The sequence below is a fragment of the Chelonoidis abingdonii genome, chromosome 2 (genome assembly GCF_003597395.2).
Source record: "Chelonoidis abingdonii isolate Lonesome George chromosome 2, CheloAbing_2.0, whole genome shotgun sequence".
Classification (NCBI taxonomy): Eukaryota; Metazoa; Chordata; order Testudines; family Testudinidae; genus Chelonoidis; species Chelonoidis abingdonii.
This window is the reverse complement of record NC_133770.1, coordinates 173,919,150-173,931,857: the sequence shown is the minus strand read 5'-3', so window position 1 is coordinate 173,931,857 and position 12,708 is coordinate 173,919,150. Positions and strand designations below refer to the sequence as shown.

General features: G+C 35.1%; 1 protein-coding gene across 5 annotated transcripts in view; it reads right to left on the bottom strand.

Moving 5' to 3' along the window:
• The window catches only part of RELCH (RAB11 binding and LisH domain, coiled-coil and HEAT repeat containing), a 112,497-nt gene that overhangs the window by 69,965 nt on the left and 29,824 nt on the right, over positions 1-12,708 (bottom strand). For all 5 annotated transcript variants that reach the window (XM_032788252.2, XM_032788247.2, XM_032788248.2 and 2 more), the window contains 3 exons: positions 10,605-10,895; positions 2,350-2,425; positions 1,967-2,062 (listed from right to left, as the gene is read on the bottom strand). In XM_032788252.2, coding sequence (XP_032644143.1) covers positions 1,967-2,062; positions 2,350-2,425; positions 10,605-10,895 — 463 coding nt within the window. The remainder of the gene's footprint in view (positions 1-1,966; positions 2,063-2,349; positions 2,426-10,604; positions 10,896-12,708) is intronic.

Below are 12,708 nucleotides of genomic sequence, written 5' to 3'. Positions count from 1 at the left end.
CTGAAGGCACTTCGAGCCAAGCTGAGGGAACAAAATCAAGACCTCAGTTACTCAAAGATTTAAGTGGGCTGCTTGGGTAGCCTTGAAGATGACTCAAGTCTTCTGCAAATTTGAATGCGTACATTAAAGATTGCCCAATTAGCGAACAGAACTCCGTTTGCAGAAAGAATAAAGTATAATCAATTTGATATTTTTGGGCCTTCAGTAGACACCAGGAAGCATAAGACACTAAAAACGCCAAAATTAACACTATTGTACATTTTAAACATGGTTTTGGTTATAAAAAACCTCATTGCCAAACATTCACAAATTTTATTCATAAATCTTAAAATGGTCAACTTTTTTTGGACAGGGGCAATATCTATCTTTGCCTGCACAGTGTGTAGCACAACAGGATCCTGATTCCATTTAGGGTCTCTGGCCACTACGATAATATTAATATTCATAAAACTACCGATGTTAAACTATATTAATCTTTCCTTTTGATTCCAGGATCCTACCTAGAGAATGCTGCACTGAAGAAACTATTGTCTTAATATCCATTACAGCAAAAGTTTTAATGAAATATACAGCATAAATTCTCCATGCAATACAGTTACAGTTCTCTTGTAAAAAGTCTTCAACCATATGGAAAAGAAGCATTCTGAAGTGATTTTTTTAATGCAAGAATATATTTAATCATTTATTCCTTTAGATTTTGCAAGAATAAAGTAGGTAGGAAACAGGCCAGAAAATATTAACGTATTACACTGCTTATGCTACAAGCTGCGAAAAGAAGCTGGAGTACTTGCCAAGCAGAACTGCAAATATCAGAAATTAAGCACTGATCCTGGCACATTCCACAGAATTATTTTGCAATAGTGTTTTAACAGAAGCATCATTATACAGAAAATTCAGTAAAAAAAGACTTTATGGGATAATTTTTCTGAAAAACTTTCAGATGCCTTGCATCTTGATATTGCACTATAATCAACCACAGAAAACTACTCAATTTACAGAAACTTATGTCACTCAAGGATCAGTACAAATTTCTTGATTTAAAGATTTTTCAATAAAGCCTTTTATGGGTTTAAGCCAAATGCATTACTATAAACCTACCATACTGTAGGTCCCATAGATAAAGACTAAAACTGAATGTCATTATTAGAATAGTGAACATTCTCCCTCATATATTATTTTTAAAAAGACCAAACCTTACCTGCAAGTATTAAAAATCGAACTGACTGTCTATTGCTTGACTTTTTTGTAGTTGTGATTATGTGTAACATTTACAATGAAGTCATAATGCAAACATCCACATCAGGATTGTCTATCTTCCTTTACTCTATTTGAGTTTGCCACAGTATCCATGATTATGTAGAACCCCAAGTCTATTTATAGTCAAGATTAATAGCACATCTTCATTCAATTTTAAATTATTATTACAGATTTAAACAAACAATGCATGGAAGATCAGTCTTTTTCAATATTAAACTAAACATTAATTTCTTCCACATAAAGTTAAATCATTGAATAATAAACTGAAACGTTAATACTAAAAGTATTTAACATTCCAAATGAACTTGAGTTAATCCTTGCTATCTTTTGAGATAGACAAAGTAATCCCATATTGTAATATCAGTAGATTTGAATCCCAACTGCTTTAAAAAGAATACTCGTTAATAATAGGCCTATCTAAAATAAAACATCAAAGTTAGTGACAAACAGGAGGACCTACAGTAACAGTTAAGTCTTGCAGAATGCTAATGGGTGTCTTAAGCATAGAAGGAAATATTATAATACACCATGCAGTTTTACTGAACTCACCTGACAGAGATGTAAAACCATTCTCTAGGAGCAGAGATGCATGCACAAAAGTAAGAATATGATTGCAAGTAACAAACTTTAAATAAAAACACTACAACTTTAAAATGAACAAAATGGCAACAGGGTGAAAATAAATAGAACACATTTTTGGATTCCTCACCTCTCGTTTTGCAAGCAGCACATTAGGAACAATGTGTGGCAGGCAACGTCCCAGCATTAACATGACACTTTTTTCACTATCTGCAATCCGAGACACCTAGAAATCCAATTATTTTTTATGAGACTCAGCAACTGAAATGCAAACTTTTTCATTTATTAAAGCATTTTCAGCAGAGACTAAACTTCCCAAGAACTATAAAAATAATCACTAGTGATTGAGCATAATACACCCAAAATTAGAATCTATCATTTAAATCTCACCAAATCATACGCTTTGTTCCTAATACTTGTGTACAGGATTATTTAGAGCTACTGGTTGGTTAACGGAAGTCAGACAGTGAGAAGATTAAAAAGGGCATTCTGTTTACGATAAGGAAAATATACCTCTGACCCCAAACGACTCTCTGCTGACATCCGACAGAAAGATAGTAGTGCTTGATGGAAAGCTGGTGACAATGTCCTGAAATAATTTTGTCAGGAGAAAAGAAAAGAATAGATAAGAGTTGACATTGATGGAATCCTAGTTATTCATTCAGTTTTAGTCATATACATTGTGACATCTGAAAAGCATGTTTTCTGTGTTGCATATGGGCAACTTCAACTTGTTTAAAGTCATATTTGAGCTAGATTTTAAAATCAGCAAACCCCTAGTTTTTGTTTAAATTAACTGTCATTTTGGATTGGATTAAAAATGCAATTTTTCTAATTCACAAGTTATTCCCACAGGGTTCATATACTTGAAGCTAAAGAATGATGACTGTTGTACAGACAAAAATACGATTCAAAGAGTGAGGAAAATGAAGCTATGTTAACTCCAGCAGCGATACAAAATAAATATAAACTTTGCAAACTGCCAAATGACAAGGGAAAAGTACTATTTCTGCCTCAATTTATTTTTTTGTGCATATTCCTATCCAACAAGCCTCAGAGACATTTTCCATCTTATCGTACGAATGATGCTAACACTAGAGAAGTCAATTGCAAGCCTCAGCACTTAACCTCCAATAATCTGGAAAATGCAGCCAGAAAGAATTTCCAAGGTTGTACATTTCCTACTAATCCTGTACTAAAAGCAACTTTTAAAGGGAAGAACTTAAGATGAACAATATTTTCCCCTAGAGCATGAAGATATGATACACCACAAACTATCAACAAAAGAAATACCCCATCCTGGGTAAAAACTTAAAAATGATGGATATCAATTCATTTCAGAGAACAGAAATCTGGTAAACACATTTATTTAAGCACATATTTGTCCAATAATCCTGAAGGCAACAATATGTGATTATACTGGAAGGAAAAGCACCTCTAATTTAGATGCATTTTTGTACTATAAGGCTGAGGATAAGCAGGACACTAAAGTGTGCTCCTGTTTTCAGCCAAATGCACTGCAGGTTTAACTTGTACATCAGAGAAGTATGAACACAGGATTAAGTTGTTGCCATCAAGGTTTCTTTGTAGGAAGCCCATAACCTCTTGGGGTTTAGTGGTTATCTGGCAGAGTGTACTGGTGCCTTACAGCTGAACTTCATCTTGCTTTGCATTATTCCGAGATTTAGCATTTCGGCAAACTAGCTGATGCCTAACCAAGCATTTTTCACCTGGATAGAACAGAACAGAACTAAGGTCTTAGAATAGATTAGGAATTAGAAAATATAAGTGCTCGCCCCTACATTCAATTTGAGCCATGTCTCAAATTACATCTTCCATCCTATTTTTTTTGGTATTAATTTATTGGTTCAGGGGATTGCCTTTACTTATGAAAACTAACTATTTGGTGGATAACTTACCAAATTTAGAAATTCTTCTGTAATTAAACTGAGAATGTCTTCGTATATTTGGTTTGCTGTATGCAGTTTAGGATTTAGCATAGGCATAGGGAATGGATGTGGGTTTAGAGAAACTGCTTTACAAGATTTTATGCTATAGGGCTGACAAAAGAAAACCTGCCCCACTTACTCTTATCACTCTACATCAAGCTGAAGCTTTACTTTGAGTTTGCTTAAGAGAGACTATCCTGAAGAAATGCCAGGATCTGTAAAATCTTAGAATGAGCTTTATCTTGCACAGATATTTCAATATAATACATATTATGGCACAGGTTTCTTTAATACAATTTTCCTTGATACTAGAAGAGCTTTCAGTCTTTTTTCCAATAATTTTTTAGTTTTAGTCAGTCATTGGGGTCATCGTATGGGAACAGGATGCAGGCTTAAGCTTTTGGTCAGGAAATTTCTCATTAGACAAGTGGGAGAATGAGGTTTTGATAAAAAAGCTACATCTAGAGCCATGGCCTTCTTGGCCAACGAGCGAATAAAACTGACGCCGTATCACTGACCCTTTTTAGCATTGTTTGGAATTATGAATCTATTAAACTAAAAAATAATAAGAGGACTTCTTAGACTTGACTTGCTCTTTTGAACCTTCTCTGATCAGAGTACCATCAAGAAAATGGCAAATAGCTATTACCATCCATTAGGATTGCCATGAGAATTATGAAGACATATGAACACCTTTTGAGAAACCACTAACACAAAAAGTAGAGCTTTGTAATTATGAAGTGCTCCCATTGATTTATCTTCTTTGATATTTCCGGATCTGGAATGTAGTATTTATTTTCCTGAAGTCTAGGGACACTGGAAGTGTCCTTGGATTGCCTGCATCATTTTTAACAACCTGTTAAGCATTCCACAGATTGTTTAATTACACAGTCCATCAGAATACCTGATAAAATGTAAGGATTGACAGCTATCCTTGGTTTACAGCACCAAAGAGTATATAACATATTTAGATAACCATAACACATTGTCAATTACATTTCAAAAAAGGATACGTTTTATGTAAGGGGAGGGAATATGAAAAAGACTCAGTAAAAAAATCTAGGAGGCAGGAAGTGTTCAACTGTGTGATGAGCTTGATTTAACTAAAACCACTTGTTTGTCCTTATTCTGTGAAAGAAAAGATACTTTAAGGTATTGAGATTTTAGATTTTAATGCCTAGCTGCTCAAAGTTGGTTAATATTTTCTTCTAGGGTCATATCCTAGCTAGGTTGTTTTAGACATTTCTGAAAGCGTCAAGATTCAGATCCCCTTGAAATTTTTTAAAATTTAAATTAAGATGAAAATTCTATTACTGTTTCCCAGAGATTCAGAAGTATTTATGACAAGTTGTCACTAAATTTTCTAATGGCGTGATTAACAGCCCTTAGAATGCAAGCTCTTGGCAAACAAGATATATTCTACCACAATTGGTAAACTACATTTAGATTCTAGAATCTGTTTTATCAAATCTGGTAAAAACCTTGAAGGCTTTGACTGATAGGCTTGGTTCTGTCCTCATACATACAAGGAGACAGAAAACCTTCTGAAGGCTGATAAACACAAGTATTCAAGATTTATTTTAGATTCTAAGAAGGTATTGCAAACAAGAACAAAAAGTAAATATATAACTAACAGAACAAATACAGAAAGTAGCTTACTTACTGGCAAGGGGAAGCTTAATGGAATCATATAAAGAATGCAAGTATCCTGGACTTTTAAGGTTTAATTCAAAACTATTGAACACTTAAAGAGAGTCATCAGGTAAATACTGGTGATGCATTCAACTCAAACCACGTCCAGCTCTCTACTGCAATCTGTTATACAAGGCATTTCTCCAACTACTCTCCAGTTTCAAAATTGTTTTATGTCAATGGCAATGATCCAAAGCAGGCTCTCTTCATCTACCCATCTGCGCAAGACATGCACAAACAGTTACCGTTGTAATAAAGGATTTTAGGATTTTCTCCATGTAGTTTTAACATGGCTTTGAAAGAGTTCAATTTGTATATTTTCGTATAATCACTTCCAGCCAGCCAGACAACCCCATCATTACAAGCCATGTGTTATAATAAGCCCCATCTAACTTGAGAAACTCTAGAAGTAGGCTGGGTATATCTATAGCTAGGACATATCTTTTCCTTGAGTCTACCCTCTTAATACATTTTACTGCTGCACTATTGCCAATTCAGTATTGCCAATTCAAGACAGTTGCTACACATACATTTGGCACTTGACTGATTTTGTGATTGTGTAACTGGATGTGTTCAGTATTTAAAAGTCTCACTATCTTAATTTTGTCTCAGCTCTCCCTCCCAACCAGGGGTAGTGGACTTCAACAAGGACTTTTTTTTTTTTTTTAAATCAGCAACTGAAATTCCTACCAAAATCAATACAGTCTGCAATTTCCATACACTGGCAGTGAAAGAACTATCAGGAGAATAGTATCTAATTCTTCCAATCTGACAATTGCTTAGTTAGGACGAGTAGCTTTCAAACTAATTTAGACTAATTGTTAGAACAGATCCAGCCATTACTGTATGATGGAATTCTCAGAATACTGAACAGTAACATATTGTTTACAATATAACTATTCCTTTAACAGTAGGCACTGACTATTCCTTTAATTTCATCTATGTAAAGATAAGTTACTAAGTAAAAGGATTTGAAGCTAGCATGTTTTCAACTTATCCTAGCTTTTGGCAAACCTATATTTAACCTTTAGGGTTAATACTCTGGATAACTACTAACTGTTTAAACTCAACATCTATAAAACTGCTCTTTTTAATCTAATTCCATAAGATATTTTTAACACCTTTAAAAGACTGATGTTCAGCTGAAATTGCAATGCCAACTTCATTTTAAATTGTCCATTCTGCTTTTGCCAAGAGAGGATTAAATATTACCTTTAAGTATAAATTATTCTGTTGAGTGCAAAATCAAGTTTGATTTTAGGCCCTGTTCCTATAACAGGCTCGGCGCAGGCAGACCACTGAAGTCAGGAGGACTCAGTGGTTTCAAGGCTCTGCCTGACTAACGTTCTTCAGAACCAGGGCCTAAATTAGGACTACAAACCATCTCTATCCATCTGTATTTATTCAGACTGAAAAATGACAGACCAAGGAAGCTAAAGTTCTTCTAAAGCAGGAGCAGGTATTCTAGTTTCTAGCTTTAAAGTTAATTTGTTAACCTTATCATTGCCAGTTATTTATTTTTGTTCCCTAGAAAGAAAAACATGCCTTCTGGTTTAAGTTATGTGCATCCAATGGAAAAAAGTGTATTCTAAGGAACTTCACATTAAAAACTTTATTTAAAATAATGCATGTTTGTATCTAAAACCTAGCATTTAAAGGTATTTTAAATTTCTGCAAGTTAAGATTATTCTTACTAGAACTTCATAGTAATTTTTTAGTCTTACATTTTAAAGAATGAATACACTGATATTCAAGAAAAATATTAGAGGCTAGTCAAAATATGAAGCAGCAATTTTTAAAAAATGAAAGTTATTTCCAGTTTACCAGATTCACAATGAATTTGTTTTTTTAAAAAGTGAGTCCTGCCCTTTTTTGCTTTCATTTTTGGCAAGCTGCAATAAGACAATGTCCAGAGTTCCTCACCTACATTTTCATTTCTCTCCTTTCTTCACTCCGACTTTTCAGAATGTTGACAACTTTTCAGAAGTTAGAGTGGAAAAACTACAGATTAATTTTTCCTACTGCCAGTAACTTACCAACAGTTTAAACTCACTCTCAGAAAAAAGGCAAAAATCCTAGAAATTTTCTACTGCATTCTGTGGCAAGAGAAAAAAAATGTAGAGAACAAAAGCAGAATTCCAAAAGTGTTGTTTTTAAAATGAAAATATCAGTGTTGAAACTTTCCATTAAATAGAGAGATATAACTGAAAGCATTTTCCCTTGAAAAAATGATTTCAGCATTTTTCAGTATGAAAATATTTTGTCTGGAAAATTTTGACCAGCTTGATAAAATACAGAAACAAGTGGTACATTTAAACTAACTTTAAAAAAGGTATTCACCACCACAAGTGAGAGAGCTCCTATATCTGTTATATTGTGGAGTACATAACTGAAAGGAATAAACTTTAGATGGAAACTAATTCCATTAATATAAACACACCTACAACATATCTGCATCCGTTATACTAGAATAGCTGGAAAGCTCAGAAAAATAACAAAAGCAAGTAGGATGGATACTGGTCCATGCAGAAAGGAGAAAGAGCTGAAATAATTCATAAGGCAATCTTACTCAGAGCTGTTTTTGTATGAGAACAATAACTTAGAAGTTATATTAACTCCTTTACTAAGCTTTTTTGGTCTACAATATTCTTATTGGTCGTATGCATGTTTCTTTCTCCCAACTACTACAATGCTCAAAAATATCAGTGTGATAAGGATATTTTTTCTGAGATAACTATGAAATTTAAGATCTTGGTCAAAGAAACTAGGACTATAGTTCAGAAAAGTTGACTTTGGAGACTTTTTAAAAAATTGGCTTTCCACTAGCCATCTTCCAGTCATTGGGCACAGAAGCCGATTTAAGAGACAGGTTACTATCACAATTAATAGTTCTGCAATTTTGTATCTGAGTTCCTTCAGAACTCTTGGGCGAATACCATCTGGTCCCGGTTACTTACTACTATTTAAAAATTTTATCAGTTTGTTCCAAAACCTTCTTTACAATACCTCAATCTGGCATAGTTCCTTAGATGTCAGCTAAAAAGAATGACTCAGGTGTAGCCATTTCGCTCACATCTTCTGCAGTGAAGACCAACGCAAATAATTCATTTAGCTTTTCTGCAATGATCTTGCTTTGCCAAACTGATTGTATGACAGGTTTCCTGGTTCTGACATACTTACAATTTTTGTTGTTGTTAGTTTATGCATCTTTTGCTAGTTGCTCTTCTGATTCTTTTTTGGCCTGCCTAATTCTACTTTTACGCTCTACTTGCCAGAGTTTATGCTCTTTTCAATTTTCCTCACTAGAATTTGACTTTCTATTTTTAAAGGATGTCTTCTGGCCTCAAACAGCTTTTTTTTACTCTGTTTACCCATCAGGGCATTTTTCTGGTTCTCTCTTTTTTTTTTCCTTCTTTTTTTGGATTTGGAGTATGCATACAGCAAGTTTCCATGCAGTTTGCAAGCATTTCACTCTTGATTGTTCCTTTTAAATTTCCATTTAACTAGCCTCCTCCTTTTTGTGTAGTTCCCCTTTTGGAAGTTAAATACTACTGTGGAGGGTTTCTTTGACATTTCTCCCCTACAAAAAAGTTAAATTTAATCACATTATGTTCGCTATTACTGAGCAGTTTGGCTATATTCACTTCTTGGACCAGATCCTGTGCTCCATCTAGGATTAAAATCAAGGATTTCCTCTCTCCTTCTGGGTTCCAGCACTAGCTGTTTCAATAAGCAGTCATTAGAAATTTTATCTAGTGTCTAGAAATTTTATCTCTGCATTCCATCCTGAGGCAATGTACCCAGTCAATATGGGGACAGTTGAAATCTCCCATTACTGCTGAGTTCTCTGTTTTGGTAGCTGCTTTAATGTTCCTGAGCATTTCATAATCCCATCCCCATTCTGGTCAAGTGGTCAGTAGTATATTTGTGCTGCTATGCTCTTATTCAAGCACGGAATTTCTATCCATAGAAATTCTACAATATAGTTTAACTAATTTAAGATTTTTACAGTACACCACTACCTCGATATAACACTGTCCTTGAGAGCCAAAAAATCTTACTGCATTATAGGTGAAACCATGTTATATTGAACTTGTTTTGATCCACCCGAGTGCACAGCCCCTTCCCCCTACTCCCGGAGCACTGCTTTACCGCGTTATATCCAAATTCATGTTATATCGGGTGGCGTTCTATTGAGGTAGTGGTGTACCTGATGCTACGCTTTCTTTCACAAATAGTGCCAGTCTCCGACCAGCATGACCTACTCTGTCATTCATAATATTTTGTACCCCGCTATTACAGTGTCTTATTGATTATCATTGTTCCACCAAGTTTCTATGATGCATATTATATCAATAGCCTAATTTAATATCAGATGGTCATGAATAAACCATACTGGAACCAGGATTTACCCATTACCAGCTGACACAATGTGTGTGTATATGCTGACTGCAAAGTCTTATTTAATCTCACATAAGTTAACAGTGCTTTAAGGTTGCATTTTAATACGTTTCTAGTGATGACAAGACCCAAGTCTCAAATCTCCAACAACTGAATGTCACTAGACTTTTAGGGACAGCCTTTCTAAAAGGACAGGACAGTAAAATGCATAGATTTGTGATATTTAAATTGTAATTATATAGTCAACATCTTTAGTTATATTGGTACGCATTTGTCTAAACAATGCCTAAATACAAAACTCCTCAATCTCCCTGGAGGAAGAACAGAATAGATTTTATAAAGAGATGGCACATAGGAAAGAAATAGTAACATCCCCTTTCCCTCATTCACTGTTTTGATACCAGTGTTTTCTCTCTATAATAATTCCAAACTTAGGAGTGGACAGAAGTTAAAAAATTATTCTTAATATTTAATTTTAAAACTGAAAATGTGTAATTTAACATCTTTAACAAATGTACTCAATGAACTCACAACCTCCCCAAAATACAAAAGAACATAGAGAAATTTGTAAAGCCATCTATTATACTTAAATGAAGGGAATAAAGATTAGAAATTAGAAAGCAAGAGGTAGAAAAGAATTAAGAACTCTGTAGCATTGCACTTTTAGAAAAAAAAATCTCCCTACTGTGAAAAAAAGCATTTCAGTTTAAAACTTTTATCACTAACCTATTAGGTTTATCAAAGTGTATTGCAGCTTTATTTGATAGAGCACAAGAGGGCAATTTCTCTCTCTCTTTGCTAGGGAGAGAATTTAGTGTATCATCTTTAGGTGTCTTTGAATCTGCTTCGGCTGATATGGAAAGGCTTATTTCCTCAGTTTTTCCATGTTTACTGTCATTGTCTGAACTCCTGACATCTAAGTAACGTCCATTGTCCTCTGGAACTGAGAGAGGCACGTGGACTAAGTCACAAACCACTGGAACAGCAAAGTTTTCATTCTTGAGGAAGTCTATTTCACTAAAAGAAGAAAAACAAATGTTACACTGCAGCTTTTCAAAAGAAGATCTGAATCAGGCAACTGAAATACGAAAATATAGTGGGGTAAATGAACATCCTGCTATGTCAATTCTTTTTTACAACTTCAGTAATGTCTCATCTTATATCATACGAGATGTGTCAGTGAACACTCTGACACTCCTTTCAGAGGGTACATCTACTGCAGGAAAAAAAACAAAACCCTCAACCCAAGTTTCAGAACCTAGACCAGGGGTTGGCAACCTTTCTGAAGTGGTGTGCCAGGTCTTCATTTATTCACTCTAATTTAAAGTTTTGTGTGAGGGTAATACATTTTAATGTTTTTAGAAGGTCTCTTTCTAAAAGTTTATAATATATAACTAAACTATTGTATGTAAAGTAAATAAGATTTTAAAAATGTTTAAGAAGCTTCATTTAAAATTAAATTAAAATGCAGAGCCCCCCCGGACTGGTAGCCAGGGCCCGGGCAGTGTGAGTGCCGCTGAAAATCAGCTCGTGTGCCACCTTCGGCATCCATGCCAGAGGTTGCCTACCCCAGCCTAGACCTATTGATTCAAGCTTGTGCTACAGAGCTAAAAATACCAAGGCAGATGTTTCCACTCGGGATGGAAAAATGTGTCCCCCTAGTGAGGGGGATGCAGCTCAGAGCCAGGGGTCCAGTCTGAGTGAGAATGTCTACACTGCTGTTTTTAGTCACAAGCCTGAGTCAGCTGACATGGCCTCCGAGACTCACTGAAACAGTGTTTTTTTGGGTTTTTTTGCAGCGTAGGTATACCCTTTTTTTGTAAAGGAAAATGAAGTGGTGTAGCCAGAAAGATCTTGAAGATAAAAGAGTAGAAAGACTGATCTTTGTATGTTTCGGGCTGAGCCCAAAGAATTCAACAAACAGAAAGTGTCAAGAAGCATGTGTCTGTATGGAGTATAATATTTAAGATGTTTTGGCTCTGAACTAATTTTCAGAGCTCAATATTTAATATACTTTCACCTGCCCTGAAATGGTAACTATACACGTTGACAAAATGACTGAAAGGTTATCACTTTTTGTATATATAGATACATACTCTTGTTGCAGACACCGGAGGTGCCCAAGGCAAACAACAGTGATTTGTGCCCGGAGTGCTTTAGCGCCAATAAACACACCAGGGGGAGAAGCAAGCAAAGTTTATTTGAGATTTTAAAGTGGGGCTGGGAGACTTAGTACGCCTTAGATTTAGTCCCGCTAAAATACGCAGTTTGTTTTTTTATATTTATGAGAACTTTTTTTGCTGACTAGCAAGCTTTTGTTTGTTTTTTTTTGTTTGGCTGCAGCATTTTTTTATTTTTATATATATATATATATTATATATATATATATATATTTTTTGGTAGCAGTTACGTAAGCACAGGTGCATTAAGTAAACTTGGCTGCGGCAGCTTGTTAGTAAGTTTTCCCTCTGCAAGTTATCTTGTCCTTCTGCTAAAGGTGCACAGGCATCATCATTTTTGCTTTAGACCAGTTAGAACTGTTGCAACTGATAACGGCTGTTACTCCTGGCCTTTCTCATCAGCCAGCCTTTTAGGTCGATTAGAGTTCAAACATGGAAGGACTTTTGCTCATCTGAGGCCTAAACAGGGAGACTTTATAACCTTATTGCCTTCCACTTTTCCACATTACTTAGGGTTATGCTTAGTGACACCAACAATTCCCTTCTTTGAGAATACTTAAACTTTTGGCTGAGTGTTCTCACATTTTAAGAACAACATGCGATTAAGCTCCAGGGAGCTGGAGCGCTTTACAGCAAGCAAGCAAGAAAAG